General features: G+C 44.2%; 3 protein-coding genes and 1 pseudogene across 9 annotated transcripts in view; 2 read left to right on the top strand and 2 right to left on the bottom strand.

Moving 5' to 3' along the window:
• XB5772961.L (Gastrula zinc finger protein XlCGF53.1 L homeolog) overlaps nt 1-17335 on the top strand; it is a 579535-nt gene that overhangs the window by 218077 nt on the left and 344123 nt on the right. The window lies entirely within an intron of this gene.
• On the bottom strand, nt 335-1822 carry LOC108704299 (histone H2A type 1-like). The gene has a single exon (XM_018240808.2). The coding sequence runs from the start codon at nt 1459-1461 to the stop codon at nt 1069-1071; it is 393 nt and encodes a 130-aa protein (XP_018096297.1). The 5' UTR covers nt 1462-1822; the 3' UTR covers nt 335-1068.
• LOC121399128 lies at nt 1874-2321 on the top strand (annotated as a pseudogene).
• Nucleotides 11306-15459, bottom strand: LOC108704244 (oocyte zinc finger protein XlCOF22). Of its 4 annotated transcripts, none has more exons than XM_018240715.2 (5): nt 15231-15459; nt 14437-14589; nt 14196-14333; nt 13983-14061; nt 11306-13278 (listed from the first exon to the last, which is right to left on the bottom strand). In XM_018240715.2, the coding sequence occupies exons 1-5, from the start codon at nt 15261-15263 to the stop codon at nt 11468-11470; spliced, it is 2214 nt and encodes a 737-aa protein (XP_018096204.1). In that variant the 5' UTR covers nt 15264-15459; the 3' UTR covers nt 11306-11467. The 4 variants fall into 4 exon arrangements, with proteins under 4 accessions (XP_018096204.1, XP_018096205.1, XP_018096209.1 ...); XM_018240716.2 differs by having other exon boundaries at nt 11306-13275; XM_018240720.2 differs by lacking the exon at nt 14196-14333 and having other exon boundaries at nt 15231-15458.

Here is a 17335-nt window from a genome sequence, read left to right as displayed (position 1 = left end):
CCAATCAGCAGCTAGCAGGACCTGACAGGGAACTGAAGCCTGTTTGTGCTTGTGTTTGACTGCAGGGCTGTGATTGGCTGTCCCCCTCCTACTGGGCTTCTGGCCGGACGTTAGGACACGCCCACCCCTCAATAAACACGCAGACCGGGAGCAGACAACACCTATCGGGAGCTCCGATGGAGGGGCTATTTTGAAAGAGAATATTCATGTTTAGCACCGTGTAAAAGCCACACCATGTATCACTCACAATTGCCTACAACATTAGGCTATTTTTCATGGATCCTAGAATTCTCCGCCAAGCACAATTCTTCTATATCTAAATGAGTACATAAGGCACCGCTACGTTTTTATTTCATACACAAAATGTCTCCTCTAAAGGGGCCTCTCCCTACGCACAATATCAGCAGCGGCTCAGTCCCGTGACACAAGCCTTTTCCTGCGCTAAATTTAAAAGGAGTCGGTGGCGGCGCTTTTTGGAGGTCACCGCACAGTTACAACAGCCAACGAAAAATTCTGTTTTCTGTGTCTGGCCCATTCTGCTGCCCTCCCGCCATGTAATACGAAATATTGCCCATCAATAGCACATTAAGTGGCGCCTCCTTGATGCCCGGCTCACTTTCTCTAGTTATTTTACTGCGGACCAAAGGCCATTTTACGCCGTTATAACTGCCTGCCCTAATTTCAGCCTGTTCTCCTTTGTCATTGGTTCACTATGGACATACGTCACTTGAACTAGTCCAATCAGTTTCAGTCCTGGAAATACTTGTCAGTCATTGGCTGATTTAATCTAGGGTAACAGTTTTCCGTTGGTCCGCCAAAATAACGGAATAAAAATAACGAACTGCGGGGGTTCGTTTTTCAAGTGAATGACACCGGCTTGGTGACCCTGCAGCCACACAGGGGCGGATCTATGAGCCGTATTGGAACCACGGCGGGCACAAGTCGGGCTTGATATCCCTGGGAGCAGAAATAAGGGGCGTGTAGCACAGTTCTCTTTAGCCGGTGTGGGGGCGGCTCTGAAAAGAGCCTTTGTGTTGTTCCCTGATGGGGGCACTGGGAGCGGGCACTTCATTTGCTCTTGGCCGCCTTGGAGCTCTCGGTTTTCTTGGGCAGCAGCACGGACTGGATGTTGGGCAGGACCCCGCCCTGAGCGATAGTGACTCCTCCGAGCAGTTTGTTGAGTTCCTCATCGTTGCGCACAGCGAGCTGCAGGTGCCTGGGGATGATGCGGGTCTTCTTGTTATCCCGGGCAGCGTTGCCGGCCAACTCCAGGATCTCAGCGGTCAGGTATTCGAGCACTGCGGCCAGATAGACCGGAGCTCCGGCTCCCACCCGCTCGGCATAATTGCCCTTCCTCAAGAGCCTGTGAACACGGCCGACTGGGAACTGCAGCCCGGCCCGAGATGAGCGAGTCTTCGCCTTAGCGCGAGTTTTGCCGCCCTGTTTGCCTCTTCCAGACATGGCCTCTAATATAATTCAACGGCAAATAGGAGAAAAGTTTTGCAGAAAGTGACTTCCGTATTCACACGTACTGTTATTTGTAGGCAGCACAGGACACACCTCTCTTCTATAATTGGGTAAATTCTAATGCAAGCCAATCACAGCGTAGTCTTACGAATCACCAATCATTCAGCACGTTGCCCCAAATCCATTTCTTCATTTGTAATAGGGTGAATTTGCTTGTAGCCAATCACACGGACGCATTCAGAAACACCAATCCTTGACTGACAGAATCTATAGGCAGTAGGATTTTATACCATGTGACAGAACCAGCCAGTAATATTATAAGATAGCGGACTGCCTTATTTGCATGGGAGGGGTATAAAATCAGGAGCCCGAAGGGAGGAGAAAATACTTTACTAGTGTGCGAGAGAGAAGCAGTACAATCATGCCTGATCCACCTAAGTCCGCTCCAGCCCCAAGAAAGGCTCCAAGAAAGCGGTGACTAAGACGCAGAAGAAAGACGGGAAGAAGCGCAGGAAGACAAGGAAGGAGAGTTACGCCATTTACGTGTACAAGGTGCTGAAGCAGGTGCACCCCGATACCGGCATCTCGTCCAAGGCCATGAGCATCATGAACTCCTTTGTCAACGATGTGTTTGAGCGCATCGCAGGGGAAGCCTCCCGCCTGGCTCATTACAACAAGCGCTCCACCATCACCTCCCGGGAGATCCAGACCGCGGTCCGCCTGCTGCTGCCTGGGGAACTGGCCAAGCACGCCGTGTCCGAGGGCACCAAGGCCGTCACCAAGTACACCAGCGCCAAGTAACTGCTGCTACTGCCCGACTCCAACCCCAACACAAAGGCTCTTCTAAGAGCCACCCACGTTCTCCTGAAAAGATTTTGTAATCGGCTTTGTTTCTTTGTATTAGTGTTTGAGCTGAATCCTCTCATAGTCACTAATATGTCCCTGTATATCCAGGTGGAAAGCCGCAGTGGTTGTTATTGGTTGTACCGTGTAATGTTTCTCCGATTTGTGTCGCGTGTACTTGACATATAGAATGTTCCATTCGCAGAATCTGAGGTTTTATTTCGGGCAGCAGCAGCGCCCACGTGATATTGTCTGAGCGAATCATTCACAGCTGCAATTTATTTAGAAAGTTTCTACTTTTAAAATATTTTATTTGATTTTCATATTAAACAAATGAAATCAGGATGACAGCAAATGTTATGCAGATGAAGAAAATATGTTGCATTCGATACAATGGCATGATGCTATCAAAACTGTATACCATTTAAGAAACTTTACAAAAATGAACGAAAATTAACTAAGCCAGTGGATGTACATGAAATAAAAGAAAGAAAGAAAAAAAAAGCCCATTCATTGACTGGAATGCAGGAAAGATATTCTTAGAAATAAAGAAACCGCATTATTTGATCTCCAGTATTGGAGTTACAGATCACAAAGTAAGGAGACCAAATTAGCCTAAAAGAATCTTTGGAATTTTAGCAGGTTTCTTATTTCAGTCCAAATGACTTGAAAAAAGTTTGGGTATTTTGTTGGATACAAAGCCCAACACAGACCCGTTACACTGTTTGCTCGGAAGCGCAGATTATAGAATAAAAAAGAATTTGTGACTGGCGGGACGGTACAAGACCCACGAGCTGCACTTCAGGGACATCGGTTGATAGAATCAATAACGCGCTATAATGGACTTTCCCGTGTATAATAAAGTCGCTCAATCTAATGCGGGCGCTCGACCCTTCACTCAACCAATGGCAGCTAAGGATTTGGATCCAGGTTTATAGCGATTTACCAGCGAACAGAAGGGCGTGGTACAGATAAGCCACACCCATTCCCCCAAGTTCCCTATCAGGTCCTGTGTAAGTTCAACACAAAGTTGTGGCGACAACTAAAACCGACACTTATGAACTCTTAACCCTTTCTAGGCATAGAAATCGGTTTCTTCCCCCTCTGCACACAGGAACATTGGCTGCAGATACCAGGACTTCCCATGAATAAAATTCCCAAACCAGTCTTGTATTTAACCCATAAGGATCCAAACGAGCATCAGGCTCAGTAATGTTGGAGGTGTAAGTTGTCAGGAAAGGCATGTGGCCCTAAGTCAGCTGCACCCAACACCCACTCTTCCCAGAATCCTTACGACACTGCAGTAAATTGAAGACATGAACAGGTTACAACGGGTTCCTTAAACTTGTCATGTACTTGGGAACTGGCAGGGAGGGTCGGGCTCATTATTAGGAGTAGGGAGAAAGCTCTGCTGCTGCCAGTCGTGTAAGTACTTGTCAATGGCCCCAGTACAGGATGAGCACCTCCCCCTATGATTTGTACACTGGAGTAATCCTCTGACCTGCACCTGCCCACTTGTCTGTAATAACCGTTATGTCTCTGGCTCATCCCCCAACCCCTGATAGTTACGCCACTACTAGCAGGTTAAATTGGACCAGACAGCCCCAGAAATTACTAAGTGGGAGCTGCTGAAAAAAAAGCAAAATAAAAAAACCACAAAAGAAATGAAGCCCAACTGCAGTGTGTCTCAGAATCTTTTTATAATAAAAATTAATTTAAAGGTGAAAACCTGCTTAACTCACCTGACCCATGGGTTCTCCTGGATCTAGGTGATTAACAATTAAACAGCCTTTTAGTCACTGGGCTGTGACCAGCGGCAGGTAACTGTGGCGCACCAGTAAAAGGGGGATCCTCCAAATCAGCTCTTACTTCATCCTTACGGTCACTAAGTTCCTTCTCCTCTGGAACAGATGGCAAGACAATTTGCTAGTAACCATCCTCTTCTGCTTCAACACCATGTGCACAGGACTGTTAATCTCAACAGGACTATCCACAAGAATGTAACAGGACACCGATTGGGTCTCGTCGTGAAGCTACCACTCTAGGCCGGTAAATAGATCCATAAGCATCTAGGAACTTGTAAATTAGGGATGCACCGAATCCACTTTTTTGGATTCGGCCGAACCCCCGAATCCTTCGTGAAAGATTCGGCCGAATACCGAACCGAATCCGAACCCTAATTTGCATATTCAAATTAGGGGCGGGAAGGGGAAAACATTTTTTACTTCCTTGTTCTCTGACAAAAAGTCACGCAATTTCCCTCCCCGCTCCTAATTTGCATATGCAAATTAGGATTCGGATTCGGTTCGGCCGGGTAGAAGGATTCGGCCGAATCCGAATCCTGCTGAAAAAGGCCGAATCCTGGCCGAATACCGAACCGAATCCTGGATTCGGTGCATCCCTATTGTAAATAACGTCCTCTTTTGTTCTGGGCATCATCAAACTTACTACAGCAGTGGGTTCAAGCCCAAACTCTCACACCACTCCAGAACACTCTGGGTACTCTCAATAGATGACGCCATTTTGTCTCACTTTCTCTGTGATCAGGTCCCAGCAAGAATCTCAGCAGTGCTACCAAAATGTAACTCTTTTGACACCCCATTGTCTGTGTAACACTCCACGTGTGGCGCTTACCTGATGACACGGGACAAACCTGAGCCACTCCGCAGTGGTATTGGGAGAGACTGGGTACCTGGTACTTACTAGTGCAGTGCCTCCACCTAGTGGGATCCGGGAATGCACCAACGGTTTGCCCCACTAGGAATACAGTAATAATACACACACAGTATTGGTTAAACTGAATAAAGGTTTATGTAAAATAAATGGGCAACTAGTACATGCAGCACTCCTAACCATTGGAATAGGGGCTCACTAACTAACTTGCTTGTGCTAACTATCTGCTAACTAAAGACTAAAGAAGGCAAAGTCCAGCAAATTCAGACATACAGCTCCTTTGGATGCTCAGATCAGGGCCGCAACTAGTGGTAGGCAGAGTAGGCACGTACCTAGGATGCAAAGCTGTGGGGGGCACAAGGCACGTACATTCTCTGGCTCCTACCCCTAGCCTGGTGCCCTCTCTGGACTGTTGCATCCGTGTGCAGGGATTTACATTTGAGCTTTCACATCGCCAGAGCCTATTAGCGCATGTGAAAAAAGAGAAAGCCGGAGAGTACTTGATTCTTTAGTTAAAAAGTCATCTCTTTATTTGCAGACATTTACTGCACAACATGTTTCAGCTACAAAGGTCTTCATCAGGTGCATAAAATCAACTGACACAGCAAGCTATTTGACCCCTCACCTCGCCAACAACTGCATACCCGCTCCACAGTGTGGTCAGGTTGATACAAACATATTAGAAATAATAGTACTGCCATCTTGTGGCCTACTAGTAAATAGCACCAACAAAGAGTTGCAATGGTAATACATATTGTCACAATATATACAGTTGTTTAAAACAGTAACAAGGTATTGTCCTACCAGTGCCAAGTCATTTTCAGTATTATAGTGTATGTTATTCCAAAGTATATCTGTAAGAAAAATGGAATTTCAATTATACATAACCATTATAAAAAGCATTTATAGCTCATAGCTTCGTTCATTCCCCTAGGTTCAGCTGTATTCATTCTATCTATCCATCTTGCCTCAGTTGGCAGAAGTAAGCGTTTTCTATCTCCCCCTCTTTGGGGTAACTGAACCTTCTCTAAAACCAGCCACCTTGATGTTGCAGGATTGTGCTTATGCAAATAAAAATGTTTACCGACAGGTGTATGAGTTTTTTTGTTCTCTGGATCAAAGTTGGAAATAGAGTATTTATGTTCCCTGATCCTAATTTTTATTTGTCCTGATGTTTGCCCAATGTACATTTTCCCACAGGGGCATTTAAGGGCATAGATCACTGAGTCAGTATTACAAGTATGATAAGCTCTTATGGGGATCTTATAACCCTTCAATGGGTGTGTTATACGGTCACCCTTGATTATGGAACTACAGCAACCACAACCCAAGCAGGGGAACGTGCTTAAAAAATCTTGTTTTATTCTCTGTCTCGTAGATGTCCGTCTTTACCAACTTGTCTGCCAAATTTTTCCCTTTCTTATAAGAAAATAATGGGGCCGCTTTACAGTGTTTACCAATCAAGGGGTCCTTTTGTAAAATGGACCAATGTTTTTCGCTAAGTGGTCCAAATTGGCTCACAAATGGAATTCTTTGCTCAACAGCCAATGTGTCCTTTGTCTTCCTTAGAAGACTTGTTCTATCTCGTTTTAGGACCTCATCTCTTACTACACACAATGAGATATAGTCATAACCCTTTTCCACAAATGTATTTATTAGTTTATTTACACTACTCAGGTAACGCTCATCATTAGAGGATATACGTCTCACTCGCAGGAACTGGCCTTTCGGGATGCCTTTAATATTAGCGCATGTGCACCAGCGTCTTTTTGTGCATGCACACCATTGTTCTTTCACTCATGCGCGCCAGTGTTTTAGCCCATGCACGCAACCACGAGAAAGCACCATGACTCGCCAGGCTGCCCAGGGTTGTCTGGCTCAGATTGGAATCTTCTGATTGTTTTGCCTCCAGTCTGACTTCCTTTTACACACTCTCGAGGCACAGTATCTTGGATCAGGCTGCCACAGGGAAGCCAATGTCTGCTCTCTGGACCCACTGGCAGCTCTCTGGTCTTTCTCTCTGTCCACCATGTGGTTCTCTATGCCAGGCTTTTTTTCTTCTGCCAGCATCTGCAACTTCCTCTTTCTGCCAGCCACTCGCTAGCTGCTGTGTCACTTCCTGCTGCACTGAGATCACTGAACAGCGGGTTGCTAGGTAACAGCTTACAGCACACAGGCTCTGTGCTTGATCTCTTACAGGGATAAGTGCACTAATTCCATACACTTAATTGGGATCAAGTACAAGCTACTGTTTTATCATTACACAGAAAAAGGAAAACATTTTTACATTTTTGGTTTATTTCAATAATCAATATTGGTACATCCTTTTCCAACTAATATCAGTCAAATACAAATTGGTTACCTCAGACTGGTCACTTTAATGGCAATGAAAATATTGAAAGGTAAAGCATATAGATTCCAGGTGTGTTCCTGACATTGGGCAAGAGATGTTACATGGCAAAGAGAAACTAAACTTATCTTAAACCAATGTTGCACCTACAATATTCAACATCGAAATACCAAAAACGCCATTAAACTACAGGGTGATCTCCCATCTGCATAACAAAGAAGAGTGGAAGAGGAGCCATAAACCTCATCATGTGAGGTCAGAATATTATGATTGGTTACAGTTTCAGAGCAAACTGATGAAAAAGTATTTACAATAGATTCTTCACTGAGAACTGGCCATTAAAATATGATGTTGCGACACAGACAAGTCCTGCTACTACTACTACAAAAGAAATTCAAATTCAAAACGGTCAGTGCAGATGTTGGGGTTTTGCCTTGATTCACCTCTGGAGGCAGGAGAGAGAATTGAACTTTGATACCTCCTGGTCCCTCCCCTTGTATATATAGTTGGTCTCCACCTTCTCTGATCAGTTCTGTTGTCAAGCTCAGTCGGTGGAGAGAGTACAGATAAAAAGAAGGCTAAAGGTGGCCATACACGGGCCGATAAAAGCTGCCGACAGACTGTGTCGGCAGCTTATTGGCCCGTGTATGGGGGCCCCCGACGGGCTTCCCCGATCGAGATCTGGCCGAAAGTCGGCCAGATCTCGATCGGATGGGACAGAAAATCCCGTTGGATTGCGGCCGCATCTGTTCGTTGATGCGGTCCCGCGATCCGACCGCCCGTTTACCGAATGCTAGGATCCGATCGTTGGGCCCTAGGGCCCACGATCGGATCTGCCCGATATTGCCCACTTCAAGGTGGGCATATCGGAGGGAGATCCGCTCGTTTGGCGACATCGCCAAACGAGCGGATCTATTCATGTATGGGCCACCTTAAGAGACATAGAATAGCGAGAAAGTGGTCCCATTGCCCGTACTAAAATCAGCCTGGGGGGACTTACTGCACTAACAGTTTGGGATTTTCGATAAAGGTTCAAAAGGTGGTTGATGTAACCCTGTTAACACCAGTGGTAAGATCCATGTAGCCAGAGGTTCCCTAAGAGGAGGTCCGGCTCTGGTTACCCCTCTAATGAATTGTTGCACAGCACTGTAATCTACCCATTTGGTGTGTGTGAATGCCGCTAGTGCCGACACCTGAGTCTTTAGGTTGCAGAGTCCCAGTCCCTTTCTGAAACCTTCAGTCAGGAATTCCACTATTTCTGCTGTGGTTGTCTCGTTTTTCCAATGTTCCCCGGTGGCTCTTCCACATGGACCAACTCCCCTGGAGTGTGTGCTCTCTGTATACTGCTCCCCATCCCCTGAAACTGGCATCTGTGGTCACTACATCCCAGGTAGTGCTTGCCCAAATCCTCCCCTGTAGGAGGTTGTCCTCTCTTGTCCACCAGAGAAGGTTGTCCCTGGTCGTTTGTGAGACAGGAATTGTCTGTTGCAGGTTCTTGTGGTTTCTGTTCCAGTGTTGTAGGAAGTTGTGCTGTAGGGGCCTGATATGGAACCTGGCGAAGGGTATGGCCTCTAGGGCTGCTACCATCAGTCCTAAGAGCAGGAGGCAGTCCTCTGTTGAAGTGTCCTTCTTGGAGCTGAAGGATTTGGTGATCAGTTTTTTGGCCGTGTCCTGAGGTAGGGAAACCCTTTGCCTCTTGGAGTCGAAGAGAAGGCCTAAGAATAGTATTTTGTTGGCTTGGTATAAGTGAGCTTTTTTGATGGTTGATTAACCAGCCATGTTGTGCTAATACCAGGAGGCACAGTTCTGTATCTCTGGTTGCCTGTGCTGCTGTGGGGGTATTTATTAGGAAGTAGTCCAGGTATGGTATGAAGTGTACTCCCAATGTTCTCAGGTAAGCCACTATTGGAGTTACAACTTTGGTGAAAACGTGTGGTCAGAACTGGACTGGAAGATCCCTCCTTCTTGCATACGTCTGTGTTGTCATTACGCTCACGCCCCCCTTCATTCATTTGGTGCGCATAGTCTTTTGCCGTGCAGGTGGGGATATCGCGCATTGCCTAGCAATGGTTTGCGCTTTGTTTTGCAATGTGTGTTTCTGACGGGGACTTTACGGTGTGCGCTTGTCCCAAGTTGGTTTGCTGCACTTAGCACCTCTCAGACTGTGGTGTTACCGGTCGGCGCATTTTTTAAGTTTTGTGCTCCAATCGGTCACAAATGGCAGCTCTGCATGCCTTGCACCTATTAGTGTGGCCTTTGTTGAGCTAGGGAAGCTCAGTCTCCCACTAAAGTTGCTTCCTATTTGAGACAGGGCCCAAGAGGACAGCTCTGCGTGTCCTTGTGCCAAGCATAGACCCTTGTCCCAGAGAGGCAGCTCTGTGTACCCCTTAACCTAGGACTGGTTAACTGGATGATATATTCTTACTAATTCTAACATTTTTTTCAGACGGATACTACCATCTGGTTAAATCGATACAAACAAATGGACTAGTAACTTTGGACTGCAAACAACCAGATGGCAGGAGATACTTTATATAACACGGTTTCATTGTTTAAACTAAAATAACTATATGTTTAATGAAGGTCAGTTGTGGGATAGACTTAAAGGTAGTATCCATGTTCTAATGAGACTGTAATTTATCTACTTGGCCTGAAGAAGGAGCTAGTATGTAATAGTTTGATCACATGATGGTTGTGGGATGGGATTGTGGGCCTCAAAAGGACTCACTCACTCAGTGTGTTGTAAACTGCCCCAGAAGAAGGACCCTAGAGGTCCGAAACATGTAGTGCTAAATGCATCTTGAATAAACGTCTTTACTACTTCACCTAATCAGCTCTCCAGAGAAATCCTAATTTTCTACATGATACTTCTTCTCTGGACTTGGCAAAACCAGATCACAGTTGGAATGAGCGATCACCTATACACACGGCTTGTAGCAACAAGTTATCTGTATTTTGAATCAAGACAAAACCCTAACATCTGCACTGACAGGAGGGCCGACTAGAGAAATACAGTTTAAGTGAGTGTATAGAAGGGTAAGTGTGAGTGTGTGTATGTACGGATGCTGGGTTCTATTTGTTGGACTTGGGTCTTTTTTCAACCCAACTTAACTATGTAACTAAATAAGCCATTTTACACCCAATGCTGCTACTGGACATACACATTTATCTCCAATTCATCCCATCCATTCAGATCATGATGGAACAGAACTTATCGTTTCCTTTATCAGTATGGAGGACCAAAAAGGATGACACCTATGTCCACGAATCAAAATCTTCAATAAGAAAACTCTTTCTCAGTTCAAGTGATAGTGAACGTGATCACGGTCAGATTGGACCAACGAGACACCAGTTGGGCCTGGCCCTTGTGGGCCCTCGCCGGCCCAGACCTGCATCCCCAAATAGACAATCAGCTGTTGCGTTGCATCTATTGCCCAAGCATGAAAGTTGTCAGGGGACCTCTTCGTTTTGCAGCCCCGGTGATGACAGAATTCTAAGACAAGAGGGTATGTAAAATGACTTGAAATCTATCATATTTGAGAGCTGTCTCAATACACTGTTTCATGTAGTTTCATTTGGCCAAATCAGCCCAAAATACACGACTTTTTAAAGCTTTACAATGCACTAGTACATTCTGGTTTTTCACACAATATGTCTCGTTTAAAGTGAGAGGCAGCAAATGGTTTTTAGAATTTTGGGATATACAAGTGCAATGTAATAAATATCAAAGTAGTTCTTTTCATTTGCTTCAGATTGGATTACCTAAAGCACCTACCTCCCAGGGTTATACATTTATATACCAATAACATTTAGCCTTGAGTGCACCCTCACATATAGGAATTCTAATAATAGTGTTCAACCTCTACTAATAATTACAAATACGTGTTAAATATTCTAATGAAAGGGATAAAAAACACTTTGGTATTGCACAAATAAATCAGTCCAGAATATCTACTAGAAAAGGAATTTGAGAAAAAAGATTTATCTATATTCCAGTATGTTTGAATTAATAATGAAATTAGGTCTAATCAGTTTACAATGGTGGGTCAGTGCTACACAACACACATATTAAGATAATTATCAATGTGGAAAAAAATGTGTCTGGTTAGTAAACCATTTTACTTAAAAAAAATCTTATGGTTTTCCTCCTGTGTGAATCTTAAAGTGCACTTTTAGACTTCTCTTACGAGTAAAACATTTCCCACATTCAGAACAAGAAACAGGTTTCTCTCCTGTGTGGGTTTGTCTTTGATGGCTAGCAAGTTTTGATGAAGTGACAAAGCTTTTCCCACATTCAGAACAAGAAAACAGGTTCTCTCCTGTGTGAGTTCTCTGATGCACCCTAAGGCAAGATTGATTTGAAAAACATTTCCCACATTCTGAACAAGAAAACGGTTTCTCTCCTGTGTGGGTTCGTCGTCGATGGACAGCGAGTTGTGATGAAGTGACAAAGCTTTTCCCACATTCAGAACAAGAATAGGGTTTCTCCCCTGTGTGGGTTCTCTGATGCACCCTAAGGCAAGATTGATTTGAAAAACTTTTCCCACATTCTGAACAAGAAAACGGTTTCTCCCCTGTGTGGGTTCTCTGATGATTTATAAGGCGTGATTGAAATGAAAAACATTTGCCACATTGAAAACAAGAAAAAGGTTTCTCCCCTGTGTGGGTTCTCTGATGATCTATAAGGCATGGTCGGAATGAAAACGATTTTCCACATTCCAAACAAGAAAAAGGTTTCTCCCCTGTGTGGGTTCTCTGATGATCTTTAAGGCGTGATCGAACTGAAAAACATTTTCCACATTTCAAACAAGAAAAAGGTTTCTCCCCCGTGTGGGTTCTCTGGTGCTCTAAAAGGCGTGATCGAAATAAAAAACATTTCCCACATTCCAAACAAGAAAAAGGTTTCTCCCCTGTGTGGGTTCTCCGATGATCTAGAAAGCGTGATCGAACTGAAAAACATTTTCCACATTGAAAACAACAAAAAGGTTTCTCCCCTGTGTGGGTTCTCTGATGATCTATAAGGCGTGATCGAAATGAAAAACATTTCCCACATTCTGAACAAGAAAAAGGTTTCTCCCTTGTGTGGGACTGTCGACGATGGGCCATAAGATCTGATGAAGATGAAAAACATTTCCCACATTGTGAACAAGAATGAAGTTTCTTTCCTGTGTGGGTTCTTTCATGTTTATCAGAGTCTCTATTACGACTAAAATGTGCAGATGTATTGGCATTTTCATCATATTTATTGCCATTTGTTTTCAAAAAGTCTCTAACTAGACTGTATAACATATTAGGAGTAGGTGTATCTGTTCCCTGTATTGGTTCTGTAAGTGGATTAATGCTGCAATCTGATTGGTTTCCCTCTTCACATGAAGCCTCTTCCTCCTTAATAACAAATGATATATAATCATCTTGTGAGTTGTTATTCAGGCTACAGCCCATAACATCTGCTAGTTTATCTGTTTGCAGTATCTCTCCTGTAATTGTATTTATCTTGCAGTAGTTGTGGTCTGTTTCCCATAAAGCCAAATCCTCCTTAATTCCATCTGATGTGTCCTTAGGGATCAAACTGCTATTCAGGCTCTGCCCCACAAGAGTCGATGTGTCTGTTACTTGTGTTTGTTCTGCAAAGGGGTTTTCTTCTTCCCATGACGTCGCTTCCTCTTTAATAACAACTGATATATAATTATCTGACAAGTTGTTACTTGGGCTGCACCCCATGATAGGAGTTGGTGTATCTGTTCCCTGTATCTGTTCTGTAAGTGGATTAATGCTGCAATCTGATTGGTTTTCCTCTTCCCATGAATCCACTTCTACTTTAATCCCATTGGCAGGTGGAGACTGTTCCACTGGAGAAATTTCAGTGAGATTTCCATCATTATTACAGCCTAACGTTGCTTCCATGTTTGCTGTAACATTACTCTCATCTTTATATTCACAGACTGCTAAAGAGAAAAATATAGGGACAATTAATTGACGAGATATATTAAAAGCATCTGGCAAACAATGTTTAATTATAGAGGAGAGAGGGGAAAAACTTTCTACACACACTTACATCTACACTTAAAGTGGTTGTTCACCTTCCAACACATATTTCAGTTCAATTGGTTTCAGACAGTTCACCAGAAATAAAGAAATTTTTTCAAACCAGACCATTTTAATAATATGTAACATTTTTCACCTTCTTATGTCTTTCTAAAGCAGCTTTGTACTGTGCGCAGTTACTATTAGCAACATCCATTATTTCTATCACAGACATGCAGGCTTTTCATACAGCAGGAGAATCATTACAGCATTTGTGATATGGATCAACTTGCCCACACTCTGGATGTAGCAACTAAATGAACTGCAACTCCTGCCAGTCCCTCATTAGTGTCTGTGATGTGAATAAAGGATGTTGCAAATAAGTAACTGCTCAGTACTTAGTATTAACATTCAATCTCACCTGGCAGAGCTGCATCGTCCGACTGAACATGTACAACATACAGGCTACGCTTAGATAATGTACGACAGCTGGGTGCCTGTGCCACACATGATTAACTGGGTATCAATAAATGCCCAACTGGCACTTTCCATGTCCCTCTGAAAAGACAAAATATCCTGCATAGATTCCATGCTCTGCTTGTAATAGAAATCATCCATTACTCACCCAGTGGGCTGAGCTGCTGTGGCTCCTCCTTTATCTCTTCATCATAAAGGTCCTTGTTTCCTTTTATATAGTCCCGCTCCTGCAAGGAAAAATAGATGGAAACGTGATGAGTCCTTATGGCAACCTGTCACACACAATGTTCCAGTCATCCCCCAGCCAGAGAAAGGGATTATCATCCACTGTTACTAAACAATAAGGGGCCGCTGTACCCACCTCTCCAGTCAGCAGCTGGATGATGTTGGACATGAGTTCCAGGATCTTCTTGTCATTCTTGTTATTTTCCTTCTGTATGACGGAGCCAGGGGCATGCAGGGCCCCCCCATCATCTGACTTCTTCCTAGGGATGTAGTGCTAAATATTGAAAGGAAGAGAGAATGGTGTTTGAGCTGCAGAGAGACCCCCTTTGTACAGACAGACAGTCTCTTGTCAGTGTGCCAGTCACAGTGCCCCTCACCTCTCCAGTCAGCAGATAGATCATCTCCAGTGTCAGATTCACGATTCTCTTGTTCCGCTCGTTTTTATCCTCCTTCCCCTTCATCCCTGTGTCACTCGCTTCCTCCCACATTCCCATTGGCTCCTCGTGGGAGGGACTGACCTGGAAGTGACCCTGGAATTAAGCACTTACACATTTCTATACAGGATTATTCTCTATGAAGCCCTTTCCCTTATTTTCATGCTAAAGGGGACATCTTTTAACACGAGTGAATTTTATTTTTTTATTTACACCAGTAATCAATTGACTAAATTATCCAGTAGCCCATCTATTGACTAGTGCATGGGAAGAAAAAGATGCCCCTCAGTCAATTATCTGACTGGGGGATTAAATGGGAAGAAAATCCAGCCAGTCTGGAACAGCAGGAGACTGGGAAGTGAGTCGGCAGCTGCTGCTTCAGAAAAGTCTGCTTTCATATAATTATTATTATGTATTTATAAAGCACCAACATATTCCACAGAGATGTACAATAAATTGGTAAATAAATGAAACAAAGAGTTACATACAATACAACCATTACTGCAGAAAGTGATAATGAGGGCTCTGCCCCAGGAGCTTGCAATCAAAAAATTACAGACATCCTGATATACGGAGGCTCCTCAGTGCCCTGATCCCCAGCCCATGGGTCCAGCTGACAAACACTTCAGTCTGGAAGGTTGTGGCACAAAGGCAGGGACCCAAGCAGGGAATAGAATAACTAGTCTGGCCATGGGCTCAACTAGCAATCCCACAATCCTCTGTTACCTAAATCCTACCTTTAATGAGCCTACAGCTCCAGTCTGTATCATCCCCTCAGGCTGCAGGGCTGTCCTTGCTACCAAATGGCACAGGAATTCACTTATGGTGGCTGGGTTGGAGCTGCTGCTGCCACATAAACTGCACTGAGTCAGTACAAAGTGTCCCTGGGAATAATCAGCTCATGTGTTGGGAACAACAAGGTAACGCTGCTCCTTTACTCACACCATTAGTGCAGCCCCATCCCTTACTCACCTCACCCGTTTCCTACAGTGTTGTGGCTCTGCTGGAGGAAGTGACGAGAGGGAGAAGAGCTGAGCTGCAAGTTCATTGGCTGGGAGTAGAATGTGGGCGGTACAGAGAGCAGCAGAGAAGAATGATTGGATTAGGAAGCACAAGGGAGGAACAAAGAGTTAGGGACCGAGGGAAAACTCACAGACTGATGTGTAAGTGTGAGAAAAACGGAACTAGCAGGGCTTATTAACTAACAAAGTTGCACAAAAGCAGTAAGTATGACGACCAATCAGCACTCGCTTGATACACACAGGGTTGAGCCTCTGCTTCATATTGTGACCGCGCTCTTGTCTGCGCATCAACTCACTGACACTCACAATTCTCCGGCGCATGCGCAGTGACACAGTTGTAACGTCGCAAGGGATTCTGGGATATGTCGTTTTTTTTTTTTTTTAAATCCCAACTTTTTGGTGATATAATGTCACAAATTATTAAGTCATATCTTTCCATAAATTTAGATCTTCATCCCTTAAGTCTACTAGAAAATCATGTAAACATGAAATAAAGCCAATAGGCTGGTTTTGCTTCCAATAAGGATTAATTATATCTTAGTTGGGATCAAGTACAAGCGACTGCTTTATTATTACACAGACAAAGGAAATCAGTTTTAAACATGTGAATTATTTGGACAGTCAGGTTTTTCTGGGTCCAGTCCGGTTTGAAACGATGTGCCCGAGTGTCTCAGTTCTGTCTAAGTCTCAGTCCAGTCTCAGTCTGCCCCTTATCCCCATAGTGCGCAGTTACAATGCTCCCCGGTCTGCTGCGAGTGTTCCCCAACTTCCCTACCTGCCTGTCTGCAACGCAACTTGCTGTGGAACCTCCTCCGTGAATCTCCCGTAGTAACTGAACACACAATGGTTTTCCCACCCCCACCACAAAGCTCCATAAGTCACTTGATACTCTCAGTGTTCAGCAGAGACGTCACAAGCTGAACATCCCCCAGGTTCTCTCCCCTCCCACATTCTCCCCTACTCCTCAGTCATCAAGTAACAACACTGGAGTTGAGTGACAGGACAATCAGCAGAACTATTGCTAATACAGTTACTATTCAGTTTGTTGTAGTGATGATGTCTGACCATATTGTCTGCAAGTAACATTTATGTATCTCACCGCTCGCTAAAATGACTTACCGATTCTCTGCATGCGCTCCTCTTCAGGAACGGCGACAGGGCGACGATCCATTGTGCGGCGCTCGATTTCTCCTCCATGGCTATATCTCCTATAGAAGGCAGGCAGGAGAAATCGAGCGCCGTACAATGGATCATCGCCCTGTCGCCGTTCCTGAAGAGGAGCGCATGCAGAGAATCGGTAAGTAATTTCTTAATAAAAGCTTGACGATTCAAAAGTTAAAACTGTCATGGTGATTTTTTTTTTTTTGGTTAAAATGAAACTCATTTTTTAAAAACTATTTTTTTTTCTGTTACTGGTCCTTTGAGTGTTCACGAAATGAAGCCATTTCTGGCTGCAAGGTGCCCAGTAGAGGAGGAGACTTTAAAAGCATGAGGATTGCGAGAGTGACTTCAGCTTTTTCAGCATGAATAGGGTTGCTGGTTTCTTAGCTGTAGCTGGTTGCTCAAACATGTTTTATGTATTATGAAATTAACCCCTACTGTTGAAATCATAGGAGTATTGTAATATAAGGCTTATTTTGAGATTAAGGGTAGGACTACACAGATGTTTTCGGCGCAATCCAACGCGCTGCGACAAAACGCCGGCGTCAAAATGCATGCAGCAGAAATAAAGTAAGTGAATGCATTGTCGGATAAAGTTGCAGCGTTGATCCGACACAACACGACTGTCGGATGCAGACGCTGCACGCTGTGTCTGCATC

Source organism: Xenopus laevis, chromosome 9_10S (genome assembly GCF_017654675.1).
Source record: "Xenopus laevis strain J_2021 chromosome 9_10S, Xenopus_laevis_v10.1, whole genome shotgun sequence".
Classification (NCBI taxonomy): domain Eukaryota; kingdom Metazoa; phylum Chordata; class Amphibia; order Anura; family Pipidae; genus Xenopus; species Xenopus laevis.
This window is presented reverse-complemented; position numbering and strand designations above follow the sequence as displayed.